This window comes from Myxocyprinus asiaticus, chromosome 12, assembly GCF_019703515.2.
Source record: "Myxocyprinus asiaticus isolate MX2 ecotype Aquarium Trade chromosome 12, UBuf_Myxa_2, whole genome shotgun sequence".
Lineage (NCBI taxonomy): Eukaryota > Metazoa > Chordata > Actinopteri > Cypriniformes > Catostomidae > Myxocyprinus > Myxocyprinus asiaticus.
The window spans coordinates 32,029,135-32,043,684 of NC_059355.1; the positions used below are offsets into that span (position 1 = coordinate 32,029,135).

At 38.6% G+C, this 14,550-nt stretch overlaps 1 protein-coding gene across 2 annotated transcripts in view; it reads left to right on the top strand.

Annotated features, from left to right (window-relative positions):
• LOC127449135 (BMP/retinoic acid-inducible neural-specific protein 3-like) overlaps positions 1-14,241 on the top strand; it is a 45,928-nt gene extending 31,687 nt beyond the window's left edge. For both annotated transcript variants that reach the window (XM_051712341.1, XM_051712342.1), the window contains 4 exons: positions 3,098-3,203; positions 5,910-6,146; positions 11,658-11,880; positions 12,802-14,241. In XM_051712341.1, the coding sequence (XP_051568301.1) occupies positions 3,098-3,203; positions 5,910-6,146; positions 11,658-11,880; positions 12,802-13,918 (1,683 nt within the window). In that variant the 3' untranslated portion in view covers positions 13,919-14,241. The remainder of the gene's footprint in view (positions 1-3,097; positions 3,204-5,909; positions 6,147-11,657; positions 11,881-12,801) is intronic.
• Positions 14,242-14,550: the final 309 nt, after the last annotated feature.

Below are 14,550 nucleotides of genomic sequence, written 5' to 3' on the forward strand. Positions count from 1 at the left end.
AAAAGTGCCGAGGCTGAGGCTGAAGCGCCGAATGTCGTCTGATGGCCTCAGAGAATTGACCCGATTGAAATACAGATATAATACTATTTTGTCACGGAAGGTGGAGTTTTGGCCATTCAGGGCAAGACAGTCATTCTTTGAGTCCGGGGATAAAGCAGGGAAGCTTTTGGCTAGATACACTACCGGTCAAAAGTTTTGAAACACTTACTTATTCTTTATTTTATATATATATATATATATATATATATATATATATATATATATATATATATATATATTTTTTTTTTTTTTTTTTTTTTTTCACATTTAGAATAATAGTAAAGTCATCAAAACTATGGAATAACATAAATGGAACTACTGGAATTATGTTGTGATTAAACAAAATCCAAAATAAATCAAAACTGTGTTATATTTAGCATCTTCAAAGTAGTCACCCTTTGCCTAGATTTTGCAGAAACATACTCTTGGCATTTTCTCAACCAACTTCTTGAAGTATCACCCTGGGATGATTTTTAAACAGTATTGAAGGAGTTCCCATCTATGTCGGGCACTTATTGGCTGCTTTTCTTTATTATTTGGTCCAAGTCATCAATTTAAAAAACATTTTTTTAAATTTTTTATTACATTTTAGTTTTATAATTAAATAAATTAATATGGTGGCACAATTTTATTTTTTTTGTCTACAAAACGAATTTCAAACATTGAAGCATACGCCTTCAGATCAAAAGATTTTTAAGATCATGAGAAACATTTCAGTGAAGTGTTTCAAAACTTTTGAGCGGTAGTGTACATAAAGCAGAGAGAGTCTTTTTCTACCATTCCCTCAGTGAAATCTGATGGTGGGGAAATATTTACCTCGGCCATTGATATTAATAATGCTTTTAAAGAATTTTATCTTAATCTTTGTAGTTCCACGTCTTCATTTACTGATGAAGATATTAGGAACATTGTGGAACCATTAGAACTCCCTAAATTGATGACTGAGCAAAAAAATTATCTTGATTCTGAGATAACTTTGGAAGAGCTTGGCAAGGTAATTAAGGCCTTGCCTACAGGTAAGTCTCCGGGGTCAGATGGTTTTGCTGCTGAATTTTTTAGATCTTATGCTACAGAATTGGCTCCATTTTTGTTAGAAGTTTATACGGAATCATTAAAGAATGGAAAGCTTTCGCCAACCATGACACAATCCTGGATCAGTCTGGTTCTTAAAAAAAGACAAAGATCCAAGCTAGTTTAAGAGTTACCATCCAATTTCCCTGATCCAGCTAGACGTAAAAATATTGTCAAAAATTCTGGCTAACCGATTAAGTAAAGTTATGACATCTCTTATACATATAGATCAGGTGGGGTTTATTTGGGGCCGCAGCTCTTCTGATAACATTAGTTGTTTCATCAGTATTTTGTGGTCAGTGGCGAATGATCAGACTCCAGTTGCGGCCTTCTCAATTGACACCGAAAAGGCATTTGATATGGTAGAATGGGATTATCTTTTTAAGATTTTGGGTACTTAGGTGGGCTAGGCCTACCTAAGATTTTGTTTTATTATTATGCATTCGGTCTCAGACATTTGGCCCATTGGCCACTTCCACCTGAAAGAGCCCTTACCTGGTTTTATATTGAACAGGAAGTTCTTGCCCCTATTTTCACATTGCAAAATAAGTTCTATCAAACTAATCGGAGAAGTTAAGTTACACCCCGTTATCTCGCATTTGCACTCGGTATGGACAAAAGTGTCCAGAGTGTTTAATTTAGACATTTATTTCAATGTTGCCTCAAGCATATGGCTGAACCCTAAATTATGTTTTGATAAGTCCCCTTTCTGCTGGTCAGAGTGGATTGTGAGGGGGGTTACTACAGTTGGTGACCTGTATGAGAGTGGAGTGTTGAGATCTTTTGAGAATTTGGTTCATCCCAGATTCCCAGATCTCAGTTTTAGAGGTATTTACAGCTGTGCCACCTGCTCTGTATTTTTTTTGGGAGTAGCACACACCCCCCTAAAGCGGCAGATACTCTGGGAGAGGTGATTACTGCTTTTGGAAAAGGTCTTGAGGCATCAGTGTATTACTCCCTGCTAATTCAGAGTTTGGGGGACGGAGCTTTAACTTATATCAAGAGATTATGGGAGAAAGGATTCTAAAAAATGTCAAGTCTGCATCTAGAGATGCAAGGGTTCGCCTTATGCAATTCAAGATTTTACATAGATTTTATTGGACCACCTCTAGATTATATAGGTTTGGTCTTAAAGACATACCCACCTGCTGGCTATGCCAGTCAGAAGATGGAGACACAACCTATGTCTTTTGGAGGGGTGTTAAGATCCAAGATTGTTGGTTGAAGGTTCAGAGTTATTTGTGTGACGTTTTGGGCACTCAAATTTTACTTTGCCCCTGACTTTGTATTTTGGGCTATGGGGCGTTCATACATTTGGGGGACAAATATATAAAAAATTGGGTTCTGACTAGTTTTATGATTGGCAGACAAATTATTTTAAGGGGTTGGAAGTCGGATGGAGCACCATAATTTCCGGAGTGGTGTGCGGAGATGGGGAGGGTGGCAGCTTTTGAGGAGGTGGCAGGTAGAAGGCTGGGGTTTGGAGACTTGTTTATCAGAAAGTGGGGTAGGTATTTGGCAGTTTTCAGGGACTTTCGGGGAATGGATAGGGAGAGAGAAGTTTAGTTTAATTATGTATGTTTATTATATATTTATTTTATTCTTATTTATTTGTTTGTGTGTGTGTACTGTTTTATGTGACCACAGGGGTATTCGTTGAGGGTTAGGGTTGGGTTGGTGTTTGGGGAGGGATATTTGTGGGGATTCAAAGTTAAATGTTGATTCGCTGTGTATGTTGTGTTTTTCTCTGTTGTGGTTTTTCATTGAATCAATAAAAAAACTGAATTACAAAAAAGGGGGAAACAGTTTTTTTTTTCTTCTAGCTTTACCATGCATGTTATATTAAAGTGGAAAATAATATAAATTTCATATATATCGTAAAAAATGTATTTATTTACTGTATTCCATGTATAGTAGGCTAACATGCAAATATTATGATGAAGTTAATAATTCTCTGGTCTGTATTTTTTATTTATTTTTTTCCCAGGTAACTGAAACACGGACTGGCCCACTTGGTTGCAGTAACTATGACAACCTTGATTCTGTCAGTTCTGTGTTGGTTCAGAGTCCAGAGAACAAAGTCCACTTGCAAGGTAACAATGTTCTTCAGACCTCCCAGGCCATGTTTTGGGACTATGATGAACATTAATTTATGTTGTTAGACATTGCCTCAAAGTGAAACACAAATGTGCCAGGGTAAAAACTTTAAAGAAGTTAACATTTAATACAGTGTGGCATGCTACATTCCTTCTAAAACTATTTTTGAACAGCATTTTGGTCATTCTTTCATAATTATTTTGCATGCCGATTTAATGACCTTATTCTGTATTAATTGAGAGTACATGACATATTTTTAAAAAAACAAAAACAAAAAACAAAAAAAACAAAAAAACAGGTAGGGCCCTATTTTAAGAGTACTAGCGCTATGCCATAAGTCATAAGCGTAAAGTCAATGGGCATGGCCATGAAGTTTTGGTATTTTCATACAAGCATGCACTAAGTCTAGACACAAGTGGGTTTGGCAAAATCATATGTGCAACATGCTAATGGACTGGGTCAAATTCAATTTAATTTAAAGGTTCTTCTCCAGTTATTGCAGCCTCTGTGTCCTATTATATAGTCCATTCCCTCAAGCACCAGCAATATAAACAAAAACAGCATATTCATAAGAAGTTGGAAATATAAATGGATTGTATGCAATGAATTAGAATAATAGAAAAATGGACATGCTCCTTATATATGCTTATAACATTTTATTCTTGTCAGGATTTGGAGGTATGCTCTGTTAAATTATAGGGAATGTAAGTATTATTAATCATTTTCATCTATTGACACACATCATGGCTAGTATCAATTATCAGCATTAATTGTGTCAGCACGCACCACTTCTACCGGTCAATTTTGATTTTGAACAATAACATTCATTTGAATGTCATTATTATTGCAAAAGTAAACAAAAATATTTCTAAATTAAAATTACACTTTAAACAAAAATAAAATATAATCAAAATAATAAAATGGTCTAAAAAATCATACCAAATCCAAACATTTTATCCTCTCCAACTTCTTTCACCAGCACCTTTTGCTGAGACTTAAAATGACAACATGACAACAGGTGAAAAAATACCAAAACAAATTAAGATCATTAATACAATTGTAAATTAGAGCTGTCAGTAGATAAAATGTTTTAATCGCTATTAATCTCATAATTTTTCATAGTTCATCACGATTAATCTCAGATTTTAAAAGTGCTGAAATTTGACTCTTTATATACTGTACTTATTTCTTGTCAAAATGCATTTATTTCCTTCTTTGGAAAGAACAACACAATAGAACAAAACAATATGTAACAATAATAATGCTTTATTAACATTTTCTGAACTCCACAGTACAAAGACAGAAATTCACTAAAATAGTACCATTTACCATAGTCTAAGTGGGATGTTAACTGATTGATAGAACTACCATTCAGTGCAATGCGCATTCAATCTCTTAATCCCTCATCCTCCACAATATTTATCGTCATCAGGCTGTCTTTTCACTTTGGTTAAAGAATGCACATGATTTTTTTCAGGGCAGCAAGCACCGCGTTGAAATCCTTATGAAAAGTCTTGTTCTGCTTTTAGTGCTGGCATTACCGATGGAAATATAATTAATCTGAATTGTCTAGTAATCATTAATTGATGCTTCTGAAGCTTGGCAGAAATGGGTACAAAGTTGAAATTATGTTAAATTTGAGCAGAGCTTCAACAGACCCTCCACAGGAGAACAAGCTGCGCAGCAGGCATGTAAGAATTGACTGCTGACTTACAAAAGATGCAAAGAACTTTTGTCACAAGTCCCATCGGCATTTGTTTTTATAAGAAGTCTTTTCTCTGGCACGGACTCACTGTTGTGTGTTTGTTTGTAGCATGTATACAAGTGTAATGTCCCCGCTTGACACATCGCAAGGGTTCCACCCTCTAACAATCACGATTAAGAAAAGAATTGACGCGTTATCCATTTTAAATTAATCGCATGCATTAACGCGTTAATGCTGACAGCACTATTGTAATTATAAACATAATAATTATAATAAATAATAAATAAACCATGACGTATTGATAGTTTAACACAAATCTTGTTTTTGTTTCATAAGACATCTACAACTCCACTATATGATGTTCCACTTTATTTTCAGAGTTTGGACATGAACTTTATTATCACCTGATGGTGGAATCTCCAGACTTCAAATTAAGGAACTGAGTTTGGACTTTGCGCTGAAAACAGACCTGCTTTTGAAATTTCTTAGCGCAATGACTTATTTCTCGGGAAAATAGCAAATTGCGCCTTGTGCATTTCATTTACACCCTGTACACCCACAGTTTGCGCCCGTACACCCACAGTTAGTTCAAACACTCTCATCCACACCCACCTGCACTTTGTGCTGGCACGAAAATTGCATTTAGAATTAGTGCTGTCACGAAAATTGGATAAGACATAGCACATGGTAGCGCTGCTCTTTGCACACTCACGAAAATAGAGCCCGTACTGTCTACATTCTTACAAATTTAACCTTAAAACTTCCTGTTCATTAAAAAAAAACAGCATAGAAATGTTATACGTTATATACTACCTGTCACATGCAGTTCATTGTTGATTAAAGAATATGATACTTACAGGCACCGTTGCAACTAATAACTGATCAACTATCTTTTGCCCACTTGTCTCCATAATGCATATGTGCACTTGATGACTTCAGCAAATCCCTTTACAAGATAGTATTTTCATAACACCCTTTCTTTTCTCTTCAATTCAAGGGTTGCAGGTTATTTTGCCAGATTATATCAGAGACACCTTTGTCCAAGTAGCTCTCAGTTACATTGCCTGCAATGGAGAGGGAACTTTTGTCTGCAGAGACAATGAATGCTGGTGCAAGTGTGACTCAAAATTCCCAGAGTGCAACTGCCCCTACACGGATATTCAGGCAATGGAAGAAAGCCTTCTGCGAATCTCTGAATCTTGGGGTTTAATCTACAAAGAGTTTGAAGATTCAGGTAAGCAATAAAATGTTAATGTAAAAAAATTAAATACAAAATAAACAAATAAGGGGTTGTAGAGGTTTAAAAAATGAAAGCAACAGTTTGCCTGGCTTTTATTAGCTCAATTAATGTAATTACTTATATGGAGTGATTATTTTCACCCCATTATAAATAGTATCTGCCACACAGTGCAGCTATTTGCACCCCAATAGTCTGGTGAAACCACAGGAATATACGACAAACTAGACAATAGGTGTCACTGCGGTAACGTGGGATGTAAAGAAGATGTTGGCGAATTCATAGTTTCAATGCAATTAACCATGGTGTTACTACAGTAATATATTGTTAATATAGTAACCATGGTTAATTTTGAGGTTACTGTAAATTAACAACAAAATATCTTGGTAAAAGTGGTTACTGGGACTCAAGATGTTGCGAGCTCCGACACAACATAGTAGTGTTTTGTTTGTTTTGTTCACAATTCTTATGTTTTTTGTCTTGGATGTTGTCTGCCTTATTGTCTACGACAGACAAACACTTTTGGACATTGGTTCAGCAATTTCACACCGTAAACCAGACTTCAAATTCCTCAATGCCGACCCGCTGTTTACAAACACGCAAGCGGAGCCCTTTGTCTGGGCAGTCCAGACGCGGAAACGCAAAAGGAAAAGGGGAAACAGAGCCAGCATTCTCATCAGAGTAAGACACCGTGCAAATCGACCCCCGCTACCCACTATTCTACTGGTAAATGTTCAGTCTCTGGATTACAAGCTCTGTGAGCTGAAAGCACGGATCTCTTTCCAATGAGAGACAAGGGACTGCTGCATTATCTGCCTTACGGAAACTTGGATGTCTGCGGAGATTCCAGACTCAGCCAATGAACCCGCGGGGTTCTCCGTGCACCGAGCGAAAGACCTCTCAGGTAAAAGCAGAGGTGGTGGTGTATGTTTTATGATCAACAAATCCTGGTGTGATCAGAGGAACGAACATTCTATCAAGTCTTTCTGCTCTCCTGATCTGGAATTTCTCATGCTTCTGTGTCGACCATTCTGGCTACCAAGGGAATTCACAGCGGTCATTATCACAGCTGTGTACATTCCCCCACAAGCCGACACAGACCGGGCACTCAAGGATCTGTATGGGAGTATAAGTGAGCAGGAAACCGCGCACCCTGAGGCCACATTCATTGTGACCGGGGACTTTAATAAAGCCAGTTTAAAATCAGTCGCACCAAAATACCACCAGCACATTAGTTTCAACACACGAGGGGACCAGGTTTTGGACCATTGCTACTCTCCCTTCCGATGGCTACAAATCCCTCCCCCGCCCACCATTTGGCAAATCAGACCACTCTTCCATTCTGCTTCTGCCCGCTTACAGGCAGAAACTGAAACAGGAAGCACCCACCCTCAGAACGATCCAGTGCTGGTCAGACCAATCAGACTCTACGCTACAAGACTGTTTTCATCACACGGACTGGGAGATGTTACGGTCCGCCTCTGATGATGACATTGAGCTTTACGCTGATAGCGTAATGTGTTTCATCAAAAAGTGCGTGGAGGACGTGGTTCCGACCAGAACAATACGGATCTATCCGAACCAGAAACCATTGATAAATAACGATGTTCTTGCGGCACTTAATGTGCGGACCTCCGCTTTTAATTCCGGGAACGCGGAGGAGCATAAACATGCCAGTTGTGCCCTCAGAACAGCAAAACGCCAGTACAGGAGAAAGACTGAAGGACAGTTTAACATCACCAACTCTAGAAGCATGTGGCAGGGAATTAACATCATCACAGACTTTAAAGGGAATAAAAATTCCGCCATGAACACCGCTGCCTCTCTCCCGGATGAGCTAATTACTTTTTATGCTCGTTTTGAGGGAAATAACACCGCCCTCGCAGAGAGAGCTCTCGCGGCCGAAGCTACAGAGGTTAGTTCACTCTCAGTCTCTGTTGCTGATGTAACCCGATCCTTCCGTCGGGTGAATATCCGCAAAGCCGCGGGCCCAGACGGCATTCCGGGCCACGTCATCAGAGCGTGCGTGAACCAGCTGGCTGGTGTTTTTACAGACATTTTCAACCTTTCCCTCTCTTTGTCTGTAGTCACCACATGCTTTAAAACATCCACCATTGTGCCTGTTCCAAAGCAATCAAAAATAACTTGCTTAAATGACTGACGTCCTGTTGCTCTGACCCCCATCATCAGCAAATGCTTTGAGAGACTAATCAGAGATTACATCTGCTCTGTGCTGCCTCTCTCTCTTGACCCATTGCAGTTTGCTTACCGTAACAACCACTCCACTGATGATGCCATTGCATCTACAATACACACTGCTCTCTCCCACCTGGAAAAAAAGAACACTTATGTGAGAATGCTGTTTGTAGACTACAGCTCAGCATTCAACACCATAGTGCCCTCCAAGCTAGATGAGAAACTCCGGGCTCTGGGCTTAAACAGCTCGCTATGCAGCTGGATCCTGGACTTCCTGTCAAGCAGATGCCAGGTGGTTAGAATAGGCAGCAACATCTCCTCATCACTAACCCTCAACACTGGAGCCCCACAGGGCTGTGTTCTCAGCCCACTACTGTATTCCCTGTACACACATGACTGTGTGGCAACACATACCTCCAATGCCATAATTAAGTTTGCTGATGACACAACGGTGGTAGGTCTGATCACTGACAATGATGAAGCAGCCTACAGAGAGGAGGTGCACACTCTGACACACTGGTGTCAGGAGCAGGACCTCTCCCTCAACGTCAGTAAGACAAAGGAGCTTGTGGTGGACTTCAGAAGAAAGGACAGAGAACACAGTCCCATCACCATCAATGGAGCACCAGTGGAGAGAGTCAGCAGCTTCAAGTTCCTGGGTGTCCACATCACTGAGGAACTCACATGGTCCATCCACACTGAAGTTGTTGTGAAGAAGGCTCAACAGTGCCTCTTCTTCCTGAGACGGCTGAGAAAGTTTGGAATGAACCGCCACATCCTCACACGGTTCTACACCTGCACTGTAGAGAGCATCCTGACTGGCTGCATCTCTGCCTGGTACGGCAACAGCACCGCCCACAACCGCAAAGCACTGCAAAGGGTGGTGTGAACTGCCAGACACATCATCGGAGGTGAGCTTCCCTCCCTCCAGGAAATATATACAAGGCAGTGTGTGAAAAAAAGCTCGGAGGATCATCAGAGACTCCAGCCACCCAAGCCATGGGCTGTTCTCACTGCTACCATCAGGCAGGCGGTATCGCAGCATCAGGACCCGCACCAGCCGTCTCCATGACAGCTTCTTCCCCCAAGCAATCAGACTTTTGAACTCTTGATCTCCCACGGCCAAAATACATCAGCACTGCACTTTATTACCCTTATTCTCATATCTCACACTGGACTGTCATAAACTAAATTATTATTATATTATATTCTCTCTTAACAACTGACTATCAACCGACAGCCTGAATGTCAATACAGTACAATACTGTACATTCTATTTATACTACTATATATACTTTTTTATATATTTTTATTTTTATTTTTTATTTTTATTGAATAATGTGTATCTATATTGCATATTGTATACTGTACAGTGTATGTTATTATTTGTATATTGTTGTGTGTAATTATGTGTATATCAGACGTTTAAATTGTGCTGTGTTAATTTGATGTTATTGTAAATTGGTATGTCTCATCACTGTCACGACTGCTATGTTGATCGGAACTGCACCCAAGAATTTCACACACTGTTGCACTTGTGTATATGGCTGTGTGACAATAAATATTTGATTTTACTGTAGTAAAACCAAGGTAATGCTAGGATAAGGAGTAGGGGTTAGTGTAGTGTGTCTGTGGGACTCTAAATAAACACAATAAACACACTGCAGTGATGTCCATATACTGTATGTTAATATTTAAATAGGGGTGTAAATAGTATCGGACACAATTTGCACTGGGGTGTAAATAGTATATACCATTATTTGCACCAAACAGCATCTGCCTTAATTATATTAAGTAAATATCTTAACTTATTTTTTAAATTGATGTCATGACTAAAAGCTGGCATTGTGTCAAAAACCTATAAAAAATAATAAAAAAAAATGTCTATAGTTCTACAGCATCAACTTGTTCCCTTTATTTACATGGTTTAAAATTGTTCAATATTATTTGCTTCATCTCGAGAAATGTACCTGTCATGGAAAGCAAAATCATTGTTGTCTTAAACTATTGAACATATCACATGAATACTGATCACATGAACACTTATGAGACAAAGACTATGCAGGAAATACCTTACAGTAAAATGCCACACACAGGCCTCAAAACTCTGTACATGAAACATGACACAGGAAACATTCAACTAACTGTCAATCAACAAACTATCATTTTCATAACACAACAAACTCAATCTGACCTCACAAAACATGTTACTTAACATGACAGCAGAATAACAACAAAATTGTAAATGAAACTGGCAAATGTTCAAACATATAACCATATTATGCATTTGTGCCTCAGACGCTGGGAGGAGGGCAAATGTAGGCCTATTTGAATTAAAAAATATATAACTTAATACAACTCACCAGTACCTATGAAAATCTAATAGAAAAGCTGCATCTATACATTATGCGCGTGCGTTCCTAGAATTTCAGAATGGTAAGGAAACCATACTTTTTTCAGCTTTATTTATTTGATCTAAGAGTTGTTTTGTTTTTTTACAGTGGAGGATCAAGAAACATTATTTAAAAAAAGAGGTGGAAACAAGATAAATGAGCTGTGTGATCACATGTGGCATAATTGTATCAGAGACCTTCCCTTCTGCTCATGTAATGTGTTGATTTATGGGCCAGACTGAGTAAATATTAACAACTTTCTGTAAAACCTGGCATTTGTCACAAAGTGCCCTTCAGAGACAGAGTAGTGTTAGAAAAAAGAAACCTTGCATATCATATTGCATTACATTATGTTGAACAGGATTAATTACCAATAAAATGCCTTTATTGCCAATCCAGCATCTTTCATCAAGCATACTATATAAATAAGAGCACTTAGCATAAAGTTTAGGTGCAATATTACTGCCCGTTGAGGTCACCCCATACTGACAATCAATGCTTGAACAAAATTAAAATGCATAGATTTTCTTTCTTCCACACTGTCATCTTTTTTATTTCCCTAAAATATCTCTAAGAGTAATTACTTTCAAAGTGTATGTTATTAGAGCTATCAGAATGTGTAAGAAGTGCCGAGCATAAGCTTTCGCAGGTATCCTAAATGTGTTTAAGGGAAATGAAAGACATTCAATGTTCTTTCCTGTCAGCTAAAATAAAAAGCTAAGAGTGCATCTCGGAAAGAAATGTTCAAAAAAGTCTTCTCCAGCTAAATGATTCCTTTGTATTGTCAAGGAGAGTGAATTCAAGGAGAGTGAAGTATAAAGGAAGAGTGCCAAAGCATTTACCCCTTTACATCCATTGTTCAGTCAAGTTTACCTGACAACACTCCTATATCTGAAAGAACTTACCCATTTTCCAACAGATGAGTTCAAAACATTTCTGATGAGGCTGCCTCAGAATTTCTTCCTCAACTGCTCGATGATCCAGCATTTGTGGTCTCTGGATGGTGTGTTTCAGCAGCGCTATGAACAGCTGGAAAGCAGCATGAAGAGTCTCTTCAGAAGAGCCCAGCGAGTGGTATACAAGCTATTCAGTCTCAGCAAGAGGTGCCAAAAGCAGCCCCACATCAACTTACCACGTGACAGGTGAACACAACATGCTCATTTTCTCTAATTGTTGTGGTGATATATATACTGATATTTAATTCAGAAATGGAATAAAACCCAAATTACTGTTTCCAGTGAGGGAACTCTCCACACAGTGTTTATCATCATTATTGCCTGTGTTCATGAGTGGCCCACATTTGAGACTCCATGGGCCACAGAGCGGAATGCTTGTCAGTGTGTTTCAGAGTGATAGGGAGCCTTGTATGCATCCCGTTTTGAAGACTTTGCCCACAAATGAGCAGCATGTGATTGATTTCTGCTTCCCAAACCAGTTTTGCTCTACAGACAACTATGCCAAAAAATCTCCCGAGAGATGACAGCTTAGTTTTAACCCACAATAAATAAGACTAGAGTTAGTTTAGAGCACTGCTTAATGTGTAGCATTTAGACTTGTTTAAATTCATTTGGTTTCTGCTATAACAATGCTGTACATATTACAAGAAAATGTGAAACAACTGCTGTAACATGCTAGGTGACAGTTTTGTCATATTTTAAAGGTTTATGGATGGGTTTGTACAAAACGTATTTGACACTTAAGTCAGACCCAAAAATATATGAATGTCTTTGCTATATATACTGTATATATTGCATCATTTGTTTGCAGACACCACTTACTTTGATATTTGGTGTTTGCAATGCAATTCATACATTTTGAGTGTGAACTAAATATCCAAAAAGTGTTAAAATTATTTGTGGGGCCACTGTTTGTCTGTTTTTGTCTTCTTTTACCCATCAAAGTTAGTGACTTGTATTTTTGTATAACAGAATTACATTTGTGTTTGTGCTTATTATCCATCCGCCATCTGCCGCTGCACTGGCTTTGGATAGAAGAAATTGTATCACAACGGTTATTGTTTAAGCAGACTAACTGATATATATCTCATCTTTCCTAAAATATAGGCCACAGTCATATTGGCTGAACTACTTCCAGTCTTTACTCTACTGCTCAGAGAACAATCAGCTGGGTTCCTTCTCAGAAGAGCTACACACCTGCATTTGTGCATATGACCACAGCTCCTGCCAGGTTCCCACACCATGCTCTATTGGGGAAGGTCCCGCCTGCGCTGCTTGTGCAAGTGACAACCACACTCGCTGTGGCAGTTGCAATACGGGCTACATGTTAAGTCAAGGGTCCTGTCGACCAATGGTAGCAGATTCCACAGAGAACTACCTGGGCTTTGAAACTGATCTTCAGGATCTAGAGCTACGTTACCTCCTTCAGAGAGCTGATCGACGCTTGGAGGTTCATGCTATTTTTATCAGCAACGACATGCGTCTGAATAGCTGGTTTGATCCTTCATGGAGGAAGAGGATGCTGCTCACCCTAAAGAGTAACAAATACAAATCCAACCTAGTCCACATGCTATTAGGTGTCTCCCTTCAAATTTGCCTTACTAAAAACAGCACTCTGGAACCTGCGCTCACACTCTTCATCAATCCTTTTGGAGGGAGCCATTCAGAGAGCTGGTTAATTCCTGTGAATGAGAACAATTTTCCAGACTGGAAGTCTGCCAAGTTGGACCTACCCCTTCAGTGCTTTAACTGGACCTTGACTCTGGGCAACAAGTGGAAGACCTTCTTTGAAACTATTCACATTTACCTGAGGAGCCGCATAAAAACTACAGGCACTGGAGCCAATGAGAGTGCTTACTTGGAGCCATTGGAAATGGCTGACCCTACTCGAAATCTGGGGTATATGAAGATCAGCAGCATTCAAGTGTTTGGTTACAGTATGCATTTTGACCCAGAAGCAATCAGAGACTTGATCCTGCAGTTGGATTACCCATACACGCAGGGTTCACAGGATTCGGCCTTGCTACAACTGCTGGAAATCCGAGACCGGGTAAACCGTCTCTCTCCACCAGGCCAGCAACCTCTGGACCTGTTCTCCTGCCTGTTACGACACCGTCTCAAACTAACAGCCAATGAGGTGGTGCGCATTCATGCCTCACTGCAGACTTTTAGTGCCCATCTCCCCAATTCTCTGGATTATGAGACCACCAAACTCTGTAGCTAACAGCTAAAACATCAAAGCTGATTGATAGCAATAGAACAATTGTAAAAATGCAGAGTAGAATATTAATGAGTCAAACTGCAATGCTTTGACTTTCAGAGGTAGAGACATTCTTGGAAACTGTGTGAAAATATCTCTAAAGTATTTTGTGAAATTTACATTTCGCAGTAGATCTTGCTTAAAAGAACAGACTCATTTTTATTGTATAGTACAAAACTGAGTTCAAAGAGAATGTTTTAAAAAATAAATTGTATGGAGTCCTTGTTTGTACATTTTATAGTTTTTTTTTTTTTTTAATTATTATTATTTATTTATTTTTATTATTTTTTTTTGCTTCAGTGACAGTGTGCTTTCCTTGGAAAGAATACAGTGATGTCAGTACATTTTGTAGATAAATTGTTATTAAAACATAATGTAATAATGAAGTAATGGTTGCATTATTTATCAGCCTATTTTTATTGCTATGTGACAGTTCAATTTATTGGAATATGAAAAACATTTTATATTCGCAATTGAGCACACTTAATGAGAAATTAAATGCAGAGAACATGATGTAAGACTTTGATAAAATAATAATGAAACAGATTTATTAACATAACCACATTCCAAGCTTCTGCCTTTTTATTCAAATTTCA